The sequence below is a fragment of the Oncorhynchus mykiss genome, chromosome 18, assembly GCF_057628025.1.
Source record: "Oncorhynchus mykiss isolate SJ-2025 chromosome 18, ASM5762802v1, whole genome shotgun sequence".
Taxonomy (NCBI): domain Eukaryota; kingdom Metazoa; phylum Chordata; class Actinopteri; order Salmoniformes; family Salmonidae; genus Oncorhynchus; species Oncorhynchus mykiss.
In genome coordinates, this window is record NC_143039.1 from 27,490,984 (window position 1) to 27,508,740 (window position 17,757).

The 17,757-nt window shown below is 47.4% G+C and overlaps 1 protein-coding gene across 4 annotated transcripts in view; it reads left to right on the forward strand.

The window, feature by feature from the left end:
• LOC110495772 (vang-like protein 1) overlaps positions 1 to 17,757 on the forward strand; it is a 45,345-nt gene that overhangs the window by 7,424 nt on the left and 20,164 nt on the right. For all 4 annotated transcript variants that reach the window (XM_021571190.3, XM_021571192.3, XM_021571191.3 and 1 more), the window contains exons 2-3: positions 1,660 to 1,934; positions 8,772 to 8,901. In XM_021571190.3, coding sequence (XP_021426865.3) covers positions 1,864 to 1,934; positions 8,772 to 8,901 — 201 coding nt within the window. In that variant the 5' untranslated portion in view covers positions 1,660 to 1,863. The remainder of the gene's footprint in view (positions 1 to 1,659; positions 1,935 to 8,771; positions 8,902 to 17,757) is intronic.

Here is a 17,757-nt window from a genome sequence, read left to right on the forward strand (position 1 = left end):
CAATACAACATATGTTATCACTTTGTCAACGCTCCTTTCTGAAATGCTACATTTTCATTGAATTCTTCTTTAAATGTGATTGGATGGTTCTAGGTCAAAATGGAATCCTTTAGTGTTGTACGATGAATGATGCTGGCGCTGTTGAGAAGTGTACGTTGCAAGCTTGGCTTATCAGCTCTTCTGCCATATTATTGCATTGATGCGTGTGACTTTATGTAGCGTGCTCCATTCACCTTCCTGTCCCGTTACCTCCAGCTGTTAGAGGCTCTCTGTCTACCTCCTCGATGGTTTACCTGTTGTGTGTGTGTGTGCGCGTACGCCTGTCCCCAGCTCTCCCTGCTCACATGGCTCTCTCTGTTTCCCCAGGCGTTGTTACTCAGCCATGTGCCTAATCGTAATCCCTGTTGTTTCACTACGTCTGTTTCTGCCCTTTTCACTTCTGTTCCCTCTTCCCTTCGGTCATTTAAGAACAACTCTTACATCATATCCTCCTGTACATGTAGTCAAATCAAGGGCACCCAATAAACGCTCTTATCAGACCCGCGTCTCCTAGAGAATGCTGTGAAGTCTTCAGCCGGGTCCAGGAGTAGAACTAATGGTATGGAATTAGTGGGGAGTTAAAAAAATACAAAAATTCTCCCTTTGATATTGAAATCGGCTTGATGTTTAAGTTACGGCCCTCCTCTGCATCCACACAGCCTTTAGCATTTTTCTGGGAGATTGATCCTCTTGGGAAAGAATGTTTCCAAGATTAGAGACTAAAACACAGAATATAGGCCTAAAGCTAAATTGGATATTTTACGGTATCTGTTTGTGTGTTGTTGGCTGGTTGTCTCAATTCCCCTCTGAAAGCTTCTTGGTTTAATAATGTGATAACCAAACACTGTTTTACCTGGAGCACTTTGTCTGTGTGATGATGTCACGCTAGTGGAATGCTGGGAGAGAGGGGCAGCCTCGCTGCTGGAGCTGGTCACTGCCAGATTTCCCTCTGGAGATGGCGGGGGGGTGAGACCGGGGTCGGCGAGGGAAATGGGTTTGTTGCTCTGCATCCGACCATTGTTTTGTTGAAGCTCCAGACGTAGACCTGCATGCTCTGCACAACATTCAATTCAATCTCTCTTCTCATAGGCCAGTCTGTCTGTGGGAAGATTTATTTCGTTGAGGGAGGGATTCATAGCTAGGTCTGCTGCTGTTCTGTTGTTTGTGGGTGTGCTTAGTGCTTACACTCTCCGTGAACTACTGTATGTTTGGGTTGTCAAGGAGGTTAGATGTAAGAAGAGCCTTTCACAATTGACCTTTATATTAGAATCAACAGAAACTAGTCCAATGGTTTCAAATCTCTCCTGTGTCAAGCTTCAATTGGTGTGTGTGTGTGTGTATGCGATCCCTCCCACACAATCTTCATTAAAATAATGATTTCCCCATCCTGCCTAATGGGAATGTAAAATGCTGCTTTAGTGAAGCGGTTGTGTTTTTCTCATATTTATCTCCTGGAATGTTAATTCCAGAGAAAAAGGTGAAGTGGAAGCTATGTGCAGAGATCCCAGCTGTCCAGATCTATCTGCAACACACATTCTTGTCTTTCAGTATCAACTGGGCTATAGCAGACCACCACTTCTGTCCTCTGACCAGACCTGGCTGTCTCTGTCTCCTCCCCAGGTTGATGTTTCCTAGTCGGGAATCCCCAGGGTTGCTTTCAAGATTGACACCCGACAGCTTGCGGCCTCTGCCAATCTCCTGAGCGAGCTCCGCCTCCCACCGGACAAGACTGCCCACAAGCTCCCGCTGCGTCTGCCTGCGGCAAAGCCCAGCAACCTCCGTGAGGCCCTTGGCCAATTGCCCGGGAGGAAGGACCTCGTCGCCATGGACACGGAGTCCACCTACTCAGGGTACTCGTACTACTCTGGTCGCTCCCGGGGATCCCACAGACATGGGTAAGAGGAAGTTATTCACGTTCATACCCTCTCTAGTTTGAAGGATAGACGGTCACGAAACCTCTAATAAATTGCTCTCTTCCTCGCCTCCTTTTCTACCCTGTTCTCTCTGTTTCCTCTCTTTCTCTCCTTCATTCCACTCGGTCGCTATCCCCTCTTTCCCCTCCCTCCATCTGTCCACCACAGGGCAGTGTGGGGTTATTTGTCTGTCATTAGTGGAATAGCAGTGTCTGACAGGCTCAGGAAGGGAGAGGGGGACAGGTGCTGAAGAGGCCTGACTGATGGCTCAGCTGATACAGAGGGCCACAAGCAAGGGGCTCCTGTTCCACACAGCCCCTCCTTTATCCAGCCCGCACATCCCTCTCTCTCTCTCTCCCTCTTCCTTCCCTCTCTCTCTCTGGGACCAGTTACCCAGGGTGAAAGGATCCCTCTACGACTGAATCTGGTGGGACCCCCTGAAACCTCTGGTGTGCTTTCTATCTCTCTCTCTCTCTTTTTCTTTCTCTCTATGCTCTCTCGTCTCTCCCGCGTCAGACCCCACTCAGCTTCAGTCAGTCGCCGATCCCTCGCTCGCAGACGTGTTGAAAAGCCAGCAGCTGCCCTCGTTAATCTCCACTTGACCTCTTCCCTCGCTCCCTCTCTCCAGTGATGTCACCACCACTCCCTTGGGATAGATTTGGGCAGGCGTATCACTGGATGGAGAGGCCTCTGTTTCTGGCCAGGACCCCCAGGGCCCACAGGGCTTTGTTCAAAAGTAGAGCACTATTTAAGGTTTAGTGTGCCATTTGGGATGCAGAAAGTGAGTGATGGCAAATTGGAGAGGCGGTACAGGGCCTCCTTGCCAAACTCCTTTCCACTCTCTCCTCTCCCACTATGCTAAGGCCACTGGCTGGCCTCTAATTCAATAGACAAAATAGAAACGCTTGGCTTTGAAAACCCCCTGTCTCCTCTGAAGTATAATCCTTTTACTCTGACGGGTGCCATGCATGTAGAGGCTTTGGATTGCCATTGTCTAATTGCATCTGTGCCAGACATGGATGGACACACACACACATACACACACATACACACATAGCTGTGTGCCTCTCTGAGATCCCGTGTCTGGCCTTGGTACACAACTAAAGCTAAAAAGATACCAGAGAATGAACTTCCAAGATATTACCATGGCTCAAGCTGCGTGATCCTGTACCGTGTCAAACGTCTCTCCCACTGACTCTGGATCGCTGCCTCGTGCTGCTGTTTTTGTGGTGTCGTCTCTAGCGCGATTTATACACAGGGAACCCAGTCAGTCCCCATTGTAAGCCACTGTGCCTCTGTAGACAGTGGCGCTTGGTCTTTTTAAGGACATCAGAGTAGTTTGCTACCTATTGACGATTCTCCCAGACCAAGATCACCTGCCTTTCAGCATCCGCTGTAATGGTGGCGTTGAGTGACGTCGGTAACTTCTGAGTCTTCTTTCTCTTCTCCAGAGAGGGGCTCTTCTTCTGTGGCTGTGGAGCGTGCCAATGATCATTGACTAGTGAGTCTCACATTGGTAGGCAGTCATGTGGAAAATTGGCTCTTTTTGATTGGTAGGACTCCAATTATATGGCGGCACACTCGATTAACACGTTGTAATTTATTCAATTCACTATCTCATGCCAAACTTTTAATCCCTTTGCTGCTTGGGGTGTTATGGTTCCCCAAACTGTTCCCCTTTCTGAGGCAGGCCACATTTTGGGTAGACACCCTATTTCTGGAACTTTCTGATTAGAGTTGATGCTAATGGGAAAAGCCAAGTGGAGTGAAAATACCCCCTTACCCACATGCTGCTTTTGAACTTTCCAACTGAAACGTAATTTATTTTAGTCAGGGGTCTACAGAGCAGGTCAAGGAGAGGCACCCACCTTGCCTGATTAATGCTATAGGGGAAACACTGGTACATGTCATACAGTGTGTACCCTGTCACCTGATAATGGAGCTAATCCTAGCCAACAGTCTGGCCTCACCACGGCCCCTATCACACACGGCTCCCTGGGCCTCGCTCTCTTTGGCTCAACACTGTGTGGAGAAATGTCACTTAGCAATGCTGCCGCCATGGATTCTCCCCGTCACTATGAGGGATGGGCAAATGAACGTGCTATGTCCAGGCTTGAAGCTATAGAGACCTTGGCTGTGTTGATTTAGGGTTGAGTAAATGACCTTTGTTAGTTTAATGTTGTCTATCTGCCACAGCCACACCTCTTTGCCTGTTCACCCCCCCCTCCCCCCTTCCTTGTTACAGTTACACAGAGTGAGCAGAGCTGCCAGTGTCGTTGAGTACAGCCACTCTCTCAAGGTGAAGTGAAAACGGCCTCTCTCTCTCCCTGTAATATGATTATTCTGAGAGTGTGGTTATGTATTTGGCTCCTCGTCATCCTCCCGTTAGCTGACACTGGCAGTGAGTACCGAGCTTCTTGGGCTCTGAGCTCCGCCGTTGACACGGTGCCTGTTTTACACAGGTGTGTGTGTGTGTGGTTTGACTGGCCAGCCATGCGGAAAGCGAGCAAATTCATCCACAGACAGACTCTTGGCGGAGGAGGTGCAAATCGGCTTCGTTTCCCACAGCCCTCTGTGTCAGTGAGAGGGGGTGCACAGACAGTGTCAGACTTAGCTGCGGGTGTTGCGGTGGAAATCGCTCCCAGGTTTGGCGCTGTCGTAGGTTGCCAGGCTTCCATCCTCCATCTAAAAGCCACATCTGCTTTAGGAAGCCACTCTGGAAGTCAAATTCCTTTTTAATCAAATGATACCAGAGGAGGGCTGTAGAATAGCAATGAGGCTGGCTGGCGTTGTGTGCTAATGATGCAGGAGGAGGATGAGAGGAGGAAGAGTTGCACATTGATTTGCCCACAAGCTACTTTCTGCTTTCCTGAAGTCTGTTTCTGAAAGGCAGGCTGGGATATAAAAAGGGTGCTTGAGACTCCCTCCTTCATCCTCCGTCCTAAATTGATTTTAAACAATCACACTAGTCATAAGCAGCTGCCTCCAGACGTACCCGTGTATGAGTCATCCAATCTTTACATCGACTCCCGGATAAACAGCTTAACTGAGCCTACCCCGATGTGACTTACAACCCCTATTGGCTGGAGGGGTATACCACAAATGAGTATCAATGAGTAAGCCAGCTAACTTTGATAAACAACCAGAAATACCTAGTTATTTTCTTGTTCATGGAGCTAAACTTAGATATGAGTTTTTGGTCGTCGAGTTAAGTAGACCATGCCCATTTCAAGCTTATCTTTCCAAAAATGTATTTCCATCATATTTAAGCAAGTTAGCAGGCTAACTCCTTGATCCTGCTTTGTAGTATAACCCTCTACCCAACCCTGGCCTGTGCAGCAGTACAGTACCATACCATATTAATGAGTACTGTAAGTATGAGTACTGTAATAAGTCCTCCCACCGTCTCTTCTCACCAGCTATCTCCCAATAGGGCTCCTCCAGTTACTAATCACCATCACTGTCAGTGTGAATGATGATCATGCTCCTCGCTGGACTAATTGTAGCACTAGTAATGATATCCATCATTTATTTAAGGATTATTTCGATCTCCGCTTCCTTTTAGATTCAATGTATTAGTTCTGAATGTCTCTTGGTGCCTCTCCTGTTATTTCTGGAGTACCATGCAGTGCTTGAAGTAAAGTCAATGTCCTCTCTGGGAGTCCCCAGTGAAAATGAATGGTGGAGAATGCCAATCCACTATGACTGACTCTTCAGATTTCCCAGCCCCCAGTGAAGAAATATGTTTATTAAGAATTCTAATCCTGTTCCAATTTATCTTTGCATGTTGCCTTATTCTATTTTTATGATATTGTTCATCTGAGTTTGTGGAAGCTGGCTGCGGTCATTTTCAATAGGAAACCGTGTCCTGATCAAAAAGGGAAAAACCCAGAATAGAGGCAGGAAACCGATGTGTTCACCTCTCTACCACAACACATTGGCTTCTATAGAGGTCCATTACTTCCATAGCAGCCAATCACACCAATTCCCCCGATGAGCCTAACGTCAGGATATCCTTTTACCCTATGCTGAATGCTTCAGCTGCACTCTGAAGTGTGACTCATCTATTTAGTTGAAACTGATTGCTGTTTTGATTGCTTTAGGTCAATCAATAATGAATCTATGAGATCAATAGTGTCTATGTCATTGAATATCCACATTGCAAGCTTAAGAAAAGTGCATAGTGCTCTTTCATGTCCTGGCATCCAACTCTCACAACCAAATCCATGCCTATGTTCCGTAACATGTGCCACTAACATATACATATAGTAACACATATTGAACCATTTTGTTTGTGGCATTTATCCTAATGCATAAGGAATGCATATCTACAGTGCTACGCACCAAAAAAAGTGAATCTGATATGACAACGTGAGGGATTCTAAAGGATTTGAACATCCCTAAACAAGGCATACTGGGACACACCAGGGTCCTATGCCAGCACTGAGACTGAGGTGGCCACGTTACTGCCTGCAGGGAAAGAGAGATACAGGAAAAGTCACCCCATTTAGAGGAAATGTCATTTGTTACACTCGATACATCACTTTTATGGTCTTCACAAAGACTCATTATATGCTCAGAGGACAAGAAATGAACATTTAGGGTCAAAAGAAAAATGGCAGCAATATCTTGAACTGTGCTTGGTCTTCATCACAGCTAGAGGTTTGCGCCTGTTTTAAATCATGATTTTCCCATAAGTTGTTTGTTGATGTCCCTGGATGGCACTCCGGTTGTAATTCAGCCCATGTTGTCTAGCATTTGCAATTTCTGGAATTTTTAATAAAGACGTACAACACGTTTTCATTCTGCAACTTGTTTGTTTCCCCCATAATCCCTCTGCGATAAATTAGATCAGACCGAGCCTGTCCTGTTATCTCCAAACTATCCTGTTTCTCTCTCTCTCCTCATCTCTCTTCTATTCTCACGCTGTCCCTCTGTAACGGACCGGAAAGTACTGTATCTAGCTACTGTACAGTACAGTACCATGGCTATCCCTCTAACAGACCAGACCATGAGTATCTAGCTACTGTACAGTACCATGGCTATCCCTCTAACAGACCAGACCATGAGTATCTAGCTACTGTACAGTACCATGGCTATCCCTCTAACAGACCAGACCATGAGTATCTAGCTACTGTACAGTACCATGGCTATCCCTCTAACAGACCAGACCATGAGTATCTAGCTACTGTACAGTACCATGGCTATCCCTCTAACAGACCAGACCATGAGTATCTAGCTACTGTACAGTACCATGGCTATCCCTCTTAACAGACCAGACATTGAGTATCTAGCTACTGTACAGTACCATTGCTATCCCTCTAACAGACCAGACCATGAGTATCTAGCTACAGTACAGTACCATGGCTGAGGGCAATTGGAAATAGAATGGGATTGACGAGATCAGATTAGTGGAGGCTGGGAGGGCGATGAGCCTCCGCAGTGTCCGGGGTAGGAGAGACATGATGGAGCTGCAGTGGGCACAGTGCCATGTGTTGTACTGTATATGGCTGGATAGAGAAACCCTGTCTGTCACTCACTCCCACACAGGATCTGGGGAGCGGGGAGGTGAAGAGGGTCAGTGCCGGGGTCGGATCCACTAATGGCCCTCGCGGGGGAGATTTTAACGTGGGAGGAAGTGAGGTGAAGTAGAGGCGAGTTCACAGCGGTTTGGTTGGTAGTTGGGTCATGAGGGAGGCAAGGAATGGAATAAAGAATGCTTTGCCACCTTTAGACTCATCAGTAGGTAGCCTGGCCCCCTAGTCCTCTACTTCCCTTGTCCCCTAGTCTCCCACTGCTGGCTTGCCTCAGCAGGGTTGGTCCTGGTCGATCCCTGTCTGGGAGACCAGATGCTGCCGGAAGTGGTGTTGGAGGGCCAGTAGGAGGTACTCTTTTCTCTGGTCAAAAAATGTTTTATCCCAATAACCCAGGGAAGTGATTGTGGACATTGCCCTGTGTAGGGTGCTGTCTTTCGGATGGGACGTTAAACGGGTGTCCTGACTCTCTGCGGTTACTAAAGATCCCATGGCTCTTATTGTAAGAGTAGGGGTGTTAACCCCGGTGTCCTGGCTAAATTCCCAATCTGGCTCTCATACCATCATGGCCACCTAATCATTGCCAGTTTCCTATTTGCTCCTTCATCACCCCGTCCTCTGTAACTATTCCCCAGGTCGTTGCTGTAAATGAGAATGTGTTCTCAGTCAATTTACCTGGTAAAATAAGGGTTACATTTAAATTAATGGTACTCCATTCCCCTTGTCCTCTATTCCCCTGGTCCCCAAGTCCTCTATTCCCCTGGTCCCCAAGTCCTCTAGTCCCCTGGTCCCCTAGTCCTCTATTCCCCTGGTCCCCTAGTTCTCTATTCCCCTGGTCCCCTAGTCCTCTATTCCCCTGGTCCCCTAGTCCTCTATTCCCCTGGTCCCCTAGTCCTCTATTCCTCTAGTCCTCTATTCCCCTGGTCCTCTAGTCCTCTATTCTCCTGGTCCTCTATTCCCCTGGCCCCCTAGTCCTCTTTTCTGACTCAAACAGCGTCTGAGTTTTCACCTAATCCCCTGCATACGTTCACTGTGAGAGAATACTCATTAAAGACATTCTAAGTAAAAGCCAGCAGGATTATGAAGACTCCTATAACCCTGTTGTTGCTGATGCTATGGAAGAAAGAGAGAATGAAAATCAAAGAGAGAAATAACATGAGGCTCGTACTGGAAATCCCGCCTGTGGCAGTCCGTTGCTATTCGCCACGCCGACATGCACTCTTCCTATCCTCTCCTCTGGTCTGCTGGTTGTCATGGTAACCCCGTACCTGTCGTTGTTTCTCAGGGAGCGCAGCCGCGACCACCACAAGTCACGCAGCAAGGATGGCAGCCGCTCTGAGAAGTCTGTCACCATCAACGCACCGCCAGCAGAACCGCTGCTGGGAGACTCGTCTGTACTGGGGGAGGAGGTCCAGGTAGGCAAATCCCTGCCCACACAGCCCACACAGCCCAGACAGCCCACACAGCCCACACAGCCCAGACAGGCAACAAACCACATTGCTAGAAACCCTCCAAATATGAACTTGGCCTTTTTTTCCTCCTTAACTCCTTAACTTTTACATTTCTATATTCCTATGTTTTATTACCCGATTTGTATTTATTGTGCAATGCCTCATTATGATGGTAATTTAATCAGAAAGGCACGGTCACATACAGTATGCGTCGGTGGACAGCTCAGCTCACGTGGCTGTTTATCCGTGCTTGTAGTTGGATTTATGGTAAACAACTTCTTTGTAATACAAATGAATGCATCAAATGCACATGTATAAATCCAGTCATGGAAGCAAGTCAATCTATCCACCAGCCGGTCCGGACAAGCCCTGTGCCTTTCTGTTTGAGCTGAGGACTTCACAGGCCTGTTTGAGGCTTTCAGATCACACAGAGTGTGTTTATGTCCCTTTTTTTGTGTTGTACAGCTAGTGCACATAGTCTCTGGTGTTAAACACTAGGCATTCTGGCTTTACGGGTTTCAGGCTTTGGCTGATAAAGTACTGCTGGAAGTGGGCTTTGAGTGCTAGGTCTGCCTGGCCCTTGAAGAGAGGGAGGGAGGGAGGGATATAAAATTAGATGTTAACAGCAAGACAGACCGTTGGACAGATCCAGATGTGTTGGCTTATACACAGATTTTGCCGTCCACGTGCAAATTCTATGTTCACTACAGTAGAGTATAGCGCAGAGCAACACTACCACTACCAGCCCTTCTCTCACCATGACACTAACCCTTACTGACCCACTTGGCAAACTCCTTTGCGGTAAACTCCCTGCGGTAATGCTGATGGGTGTACATGCCCTGGGGGGGGAAGAGCAGTAGCCAATGCAACTATGCTACAGCCAATACTAGCTAACCTGTAGCAACCATCCCATATCTATCTTGACTTGAGTAGCCTAGCGAAGCAATCGAAGCTATTTGAGTCCACATGATGCACTTTTCCCCCCCAACCCCATTCAGATAAAACAACAGGCTACCTGTTGGTAGTTCGTTGTAGCCGACTACGTCACATTTTGCTAGCTTTTACTTCTGTAATTGTATTCCATCTTGCATTGCATTAGTCAAAGGCATAAACAAACAAGCTACATACCTGAAGGCTACCGGATGGCTACCGGTCTTTTTATGGGTCGCACCATAAACTACATTGAAAAGTTTGTTTTATTAAATAGTCATTAGACAAATACAATGTCACATCACATGGATATTTTAATTTAATTTAGAAGGCTTTTTTCAGTGTTAAAATAGGCCTATAATCATTTTTTTGCCTGCTGAAATGAATACCCATATTCAAGTGTTTGATGACTAACATCCGTTCGGGTATTTTCGTATATAGTAACCGTGCACATCCCAAGTACAGACATTCACATGTGGCCGGCTGCACAACGTCTTAACGAGGCATTGGACCGTCATTTTGACTCTGGAGGCATATTTCCTGGAAATATCTATCCAGACATACTCACATGCTTTTCATCTTGTGTAATTGATTAGTGTGTGTGTCTGGGGTTTGGCTGTAGCGCTGTGTATGTGTGAGTATTTTCTGTGTTTTGACACTGTGTGTGTACTGTGTGGTGTCTTTGACACGGTGTGTGAGCCCAGATGCAGGGGCTGTGTTTGTCAGGAGGGTGCCAGCCCTCAGCAAGCTGTGGCCCTCTCTTACTCTGCTATAACCAGCCCTCCAGAATGAATTGTTTTTGTCAGGGTGCTTGTGTGTGTGTGTGTGTGTGTGTGTGTGTGTTTCGGGTTGTTTGCTGTTGAGCTTGTCAGGGAAAACTTGTTGTGACACTGAGTAAATACTTCATACTGTAAGCTATACTTTGTTTGTCATTGTGCGTTTGGGTACAGAATTTGAATTGGCAAATCAGGTCGTTGGTCTCAGTATGCTCCATTTTTTTCTCATCATTTTGTCTTGACAGTTTTATGAGTGTGCAGTTCTTGGTGATTCTGCAGTGAAGTTTGAACAGAGCTGTTTGCTACAATATTGAACGGCTGCCATTGAGGGAACCAGTCCTCTGCTCCAGCCTCCAGGCTATGCTAGTGCGCTAATGCTCAACCCTCTCCAGTCGAGAGAACAGTAGCGGTCCCTATTCGTCTCGACTACTCATGTGTATTTATGATACATTATATCAGTGTTGTAACGGTAGATTGTAGATGTGGAATGGGGACTTCTGAAGTACTCGTCTCTGGCATAACAGAGTTGTGCAGCTGTGAGTTGTGCAGCTGAGGAATGCACTCTAGGTCCTCACTGCTCTACCATTATGTGAAGTGGCACCCAGGAGAAACATGATATATTTATATATGTAAATAAAAGCCAGGAAGCATTCTTTGAGAATGAACAACCCTCCACCTCCCACCTCTCCTGCTGACACAGACAGCTGTTTGAAAATAGAAAGTGGATCTAACTTTATTTATAGTTCACGGGATGTCAATGAAGTCAGAAGTCTTATAGAACCCAACAATTAAACACTGTGTTTGTGTGCGCCTCTGTGTGTGACTCATTCCAGGCCTCCAGCTCAAAGCTTGTTTGTGTCATGTAGGCTAATTCTGGTTTGTAAAGGCATATTACACAGATTGCTGCACATGTTCACGTCTGTGTGATGATCGTGTACTACCTAACCTCGTCATTGAAGTGAATAAGAATCTGGCTTAAAGGAGTGGGACATTTATTTTTTTGGGCTGCCAATTGGTCGTCGTGTCATTTACTGCAGGCGAAAGCCAAAGGGGGCAGATGTAGTTCCTGCCAGTCCCTCAGAATGGAGGCAGTGCCAATGGGACATCAAACCAAACTCTGCCAGGCTCTGATCCCCCAGCCCCATAACAAGCACCTCACTACTGTACCTCCCCACCCCTGTCTACCCCCCCTCCTCTCCCTCCAGCTTAATTCTGCCCAATTACAGCAGCGCCTGTCCTCTCAGATGGTAAAGAGGTACCAACACGACTACACTGTATTTCTGCAGGTACTTCGGTGTTGGGGATGTGGTACAGTAGTAGCGATTTCGGGACCTTGGATGTGGCGCAGGGCTTGTTCTCATGTCTTCTCCCACCCCCATGTTGAGCCTCTGCTTCTCCACTAGTTGAGGTCTCTCTAACAAAATGATTCCATGTTTCTGTGTTTTTGATGTTCTTGCAAGTTCCTTGCTCTGCCACGTTTGTCCTGGGGTTGAGGCGAGTTCCTTGCTCTGCCACGGTTGTCCTGGGGTTGAGGCGAGTTCCTTGCTCTGCCACGGTTGTCCTGGGGTTGAGGCGAGTTCCTTGCTCTGCCACGGTTGTCCTGGGGTTGAGGCGAGTTCCTTGCTCTGCCACGGTTGTCCTGGGGTTGAGGCGAGTTCCTTGCTCTGCCACGGTTGTCCTGGGGTTGAGGCGAGTTCCTTGCTCTGCCACGGTTGTCCTGGGGTTGAGGCGAGTTCCTTGCTCTGCCACGGTTGTCCTGGGGTTGAGGCGAGTTCCTTGCTCTGCCACGGTTGTCCTGGGGTTGAGGCGAGTTCTAGGTCTATGCAGGAGACAAGTGGTCGATGAAGGCGCTTCTTCACACAGGAAGTGAGTTACTGTGTCCACTCCAGTCCTTTTTTGAGATCTGCGTTTTACTTGAATCTGTAGAGTATCTATGAATCTTTTTAAATTTTTTTATGACATCTCCATCTTCTAGCGGTGGTGTGACTGGTTGTTTTGTCATCCTCCATAGAGGCTGCTATAAGCCTGCAATCCAATGTCTATGAACAGTTAATCCGTACAAAGACTGTCGTCGTCACCGTGTGTTCATTGGCTGGCCCGGACCGCCCAGGTCCCTCGTCAGGCCCTTCGCTATTGGCCGCAAGTCGTGACGCTGTCACCGTAATGCTCAGTGGCTCAGAAGGAATGGACGGAGAGTGGTTTTCACTGGAGCAGGCAAGGATGAGCGGAGAGAGACAGAGCGGGACAGAATGAGAGAAGTTGCCCCAGGGAAGTGAAGGAATAGAAAAATAGCGTTTAAAGATGGGATGGGGGGGGATATGGGGGTGGCAGGCAGGAGCCCTCTGAGCCTAATTGGTTTGTTATTTTGTTTGCTGTCTCTCTGAGGGGCACAGCTGCTTGTTTAATTTACCCCCCCCCCCCCCCTCATCCTCCACTGGCCCTTTCACCCCCCCCCCATATCTTGCTGCTATTAGGACATCCCATGTGATGTCTCTCTCTGTGTGTGTGTGTTGCTTTTCATAGCCTGTACATTAATCCCAGAGACACACAGCCCATACTGTAGAATCTCTCTCGGGGCGTGATGGGGTGATGGAGATCTAGTGGTGAGGCTGCAGCAGGGTAGTGGTGGAGGCAGAGAGGTTGTCTCAGCGTGGAGAGATGCACTAGCTGGATCTTCATGGCCAAGCTTCTCCCTGTCCTGGCCGGGCGACGCTGTTACATGTAAAAGTTTGCTGTTTCGACATGAGCTCTCCGCTCTCTGCTTTGATGGAGACTATGGAGGGGATGGAGGAGATGGCGGTGGAGACCTCCAAGGAAGAGGACGACTCCAGCGCTCCACCTGGGGACACTCCTACTCTCAGCCCAGGGCCATGCACAGAGTCAGGCCAGGTAAGACACAGTAACCACGGACTGTGTGTTGGATGGCCAATGGCTGTAACATTTCCTTCTATCCAAGAGGATGTTAAAGGTCTGGATACAAGGAGTTGACATGAATGCAACTGGCAAGTCATTCGTGTTCAAGTAGCGTGCGTGCATTTGTTAAATACACTGAGAGACAGTGGTCTTGGTGTAGCTGTTGTGGTCTATGAGACCACTGTTTTTAGAAGTGAAAATGGCCGGGGTTTTTTGTTTTGGAGGGAGAAATCTGCTCTGTGATGACAAAGCTGGAATCTTATGGTCCTTTTACATGATCTTCAAAATGAGCTGCATCTCACGATGTGATAGGAGGGTTAGAGGACAAGTGTTTAGTTTAAATAGAAGTCATTTTCCCTGGAGAACTCCTATTTAACCCTACTGGACTCTCTTTCTGGCAGTCTGAACTCCAACATTGTTCCTGGCTGTTCCACCTATTTCCTCCATGTTAGTGTAGAACATTGCTTCTGCCCACCTCCCCTGCCTCTCTGTCTTGACATGTAATCGGCAGCTTTGTTTGCTTTGCGTTGCTTGTCACGGCTGTGGTTGGAGCTGGATGTGAACGGCTTCAAGGAATGCCCTCTGTGCGTTGCTATATTTACACACAGAGACACCGCTCGTCTCCCAGGAGTCTGTGTGCTTATGCTCCTACTCAGTTGCACAACGGAATGCATTCAACCTGAAATGTCTTCCACATTTAACCCAACCCCTCTGAATCAGAGAGGCTTCCTTAATCAACGTCCATGTCATCGGCGCCCGGGGGGGAGGTGTTGTTAGGGGGGGTTAACTGCCTTGCTCAAGGTGAGAACGGCAGATTTATTTCACCTTGCCCGATCAGGGATTTGAACCAGCGACGTTTAAGTTATTGGCCCATCGCTCTTAACTGCTAGGCTGCCTAGCGTGTGTTAGATTGTGTAGATGTCTTATTGCTGAATAGGTTTGGCCAGTTCTACCCAGTTTCTCAGCGCTCAGAATATTTGTGTTTTTATGCACCTCTCTCTCTTTGTTTCTCTCTCTGTCTGTCTGTTTCTCTGTCGGTCCCTCCCTCCGAATCCCTCGATCTGTTCAGATTTCACAGGAGTTCTCTTTGCCATTGGGATGTCAGTTTTGCTCACGCCCCTCTATCCTGTGTCCTCTCCTTTCAATGGCTACCCTGTCCCCTCCCATCTCCTCTCCCCTCTCTTTCTGAATGTGTTGCAGCGTGTGGGAGAGAACATGTCAAATTGGATGTTTCAATGGCTATTCAGCTGACTTTTCACTGTATAACCCCCCCCCACCACCATAGAGGTGTTGGTGAATCACCACAGGTTTCTGATTAGGGTGGATCTTGTGGATAGGCCTGACAGGTGTGTGTGTGTGTGGGGGGGGGAGGGGGGGGGCACAGGGAAAACCCCAGGCAGGCTAGGGCCCAAACTTCCCCATCCAAAATCTCCATCTTAAACCAGCGCTGGTTGGTACGGGCCAACCAATGGAAAACCCTTAATGGAGTGTTTCTCTAGATCACTTCATCAAAATGAGATTGATTTAAAATGGGTTTTTCATTCTCTATTTGGAATCATTCCATTCATGGAAGTCCTTCTCTCTCTCTCACTCTCTATGTTTTGAGGAATCCATTGCCACTCCATGGTGAGAGCATGAAACAAAGAATTTCTTCAACATCCTTTAGTGTTAATGAGGGCTCTCTTACACACATACACACACTCTCTCACTCTTTCCTCTCCTCTCTCCCTTTCCCCTACTCTCACACACACATAGTTGAGAGCTGCATCAATTCCCTTGCCTCTCCTCCTCCTCCACCCGCTTCCTCACTCATTACTGTGGCAGGTTTGGGTTTTGTAGGTCAGGTACTGAACCTGGTGTGTTTTCTGTGGACACACTGCTCTTCCTGGTTCAGTGGGCAGGTGGAGACTAGAGGATCTCAGTGCTCTGGCTGTGGGCTGTGGTGGTAGAGTCAAGGTGCTGATGCTCAACACCACCTGGAAACTACACAATGGGGTCAGCTGACTCCTATAACAAAAGCACAGCATGGAACTGTTGAAATGGCACTGAAATATGTTCCAGTGTTGAATGGTGCAATTTAAGCCAGCCATGTGACCTGAACATTCAATCAGATGTGGATGTTTGTTTTCCATCGAAATGCAAATGTGCAGTTACATAACAACCACCTTTGTCTTGACCCTGTGACCTCTTCACCCCAAAGGTCATACAGCTGCGCCACACTGTGATTTACAGCCCTCCCATTGGTCCATTATAAGGATTATTCTCTGGAGGCCAGGCTGACTAGACTAATGGCTATTTACGACCGTTAGGTTGTGTTATCGGTCAGGATTGTATCAGGAATGTTATCCGTTAGGTGGGTCAGTTTTACTGTTTCAGATAAGAACCTGGACATTTTGACTGTGTGTTGTCAAACCCTCCCTTGGACTGCTTGAATTGGCAGAAAGTAATGATATGGGAGGATTCATTACTAAAAGGATGGACGCACAGCTTGGAATTCAGCCTGTAGGAACGGAGGAGCGACAGAGGTGTAGTTTCTATTGTGTACACATCACCAACAAACTAACATGGTCCAAGCACACCAAGACAGTCGTGAAGAGGGCACGACAAAACCTTCTCCCCCTCAGGAGACAGAAAAGATTTGGCATGGATCCTCAGATACTCAAAAGTTTCCACAGCTGCACCATCGAGAGCATCCTGACGGGTTGCATCACTGCCTGGTATGGCAACTGCCCGGCCTCCGACCGCAAGGCACTACAGAGGGTAGTGCGTACGGCCCAGTACCAAGCTTCCTGACATCCAGGACCTCTATACCAGGAAAGGCCCAAAAAATTGTCAGACTCCAGCCACCCTAGTCATAGACTGTTTTCTCTGCTACTGCACGGCAAGCGGTACAGGAGCACCAAGTCTAGGTCCAAGAGGCTTCAACCCCCAAGCCATAAGACTCCTGAACATCGAATCAAATGGCTACCCAGACTATTTGCATTGTCCCCCCCTGTTACTAACTGTTATTATCTATGCATAGTCACTTTAATAACTCTACCTACATGTACATATTACCTCGACTAACCAGTGCCCTGGGACATTGATTCTGTACCGGTACCCCCTGTATATAGCCTCGTTATTGTTATTTTATTGCTGCTCTTTAATTAGTTGTTACTTTTTATTTTATTGACATTTTTTTGTTGGTATTTTTCTTAACTGCATTGTTGATTTAAGGGCTAATAAGTAAGCATTTCCACTGTAAGGTCTACACCTGTGACAAATACAAATTGATTTTATATGCCTCACTTGGTTCTCTCTGACTTCATTCAAATCTGAGCTCCTTTGAAGTTGAACACAGTGTGATAACCATGGTGGGTTGTCTGTAAGTGGCTTGGGATAGGGACATCAAATACACTTCTAATGTATTGAACCCACAACAGCAACACAATGTAATAACCATGGTGGGTTGTCTGTAAGTGGCTTGGGATAGGGACATCAAATACACTTCTAATGTATTGAACCCACAACAGCAACACAATGTAATAACCATGGTGGGTTGTCTGTAAGTGGCTTGGGATAGGGACATCAAATACACTTCTAATGTATTGAACCCACAACAGCAACATTTAACTAAATGTAGTTTGTCTCTGGACACTGCAGTAGGAGCTGGCCTGATTACAGTGGGATATTAACTGTGGATGCTGCATCTTTCTGACTGGGATAACGCTTGGCCTTCTATTGTTCTGCCTCCTCCTGCCCGTCCTGTGCTGTTTTTAAATACTAGGACCATATGACAGAGACCCCCCCCCCCCACACACACTGTGCAGTCCCCTATCGCAGATGGATGGTAAATGCATCCTATATGAATTCCCTTTTTCTCCCTTCCGTACTATTTTTAGCTGCCTGCTGATTTCAAATTGGAGTCCTCTGCTGAGGAAATCATATCGGGCTCCATCTGTTGTCGTTGGGGAATGAGGGAAAGAGCATCTAGACAGACCAGAGACTGTCTGTCCAGTCTCCCCGTTGGTTTCTATTGGGCAGCCATCCCTGGCAGCTCAGTTAGCAGGCTACACTGGGCATGTGTTGGTACAGTGTTATAAAGGCTCTTATCTGTGTTGTTTTTAGTAGCTCTCGCCAGCCACAAATGACCTTTATTATCTGTTGTTGCCAGAAAACACAGACGTCAGCGCCTCGCCTCGCGTACCCCAGTTGGCAGTCA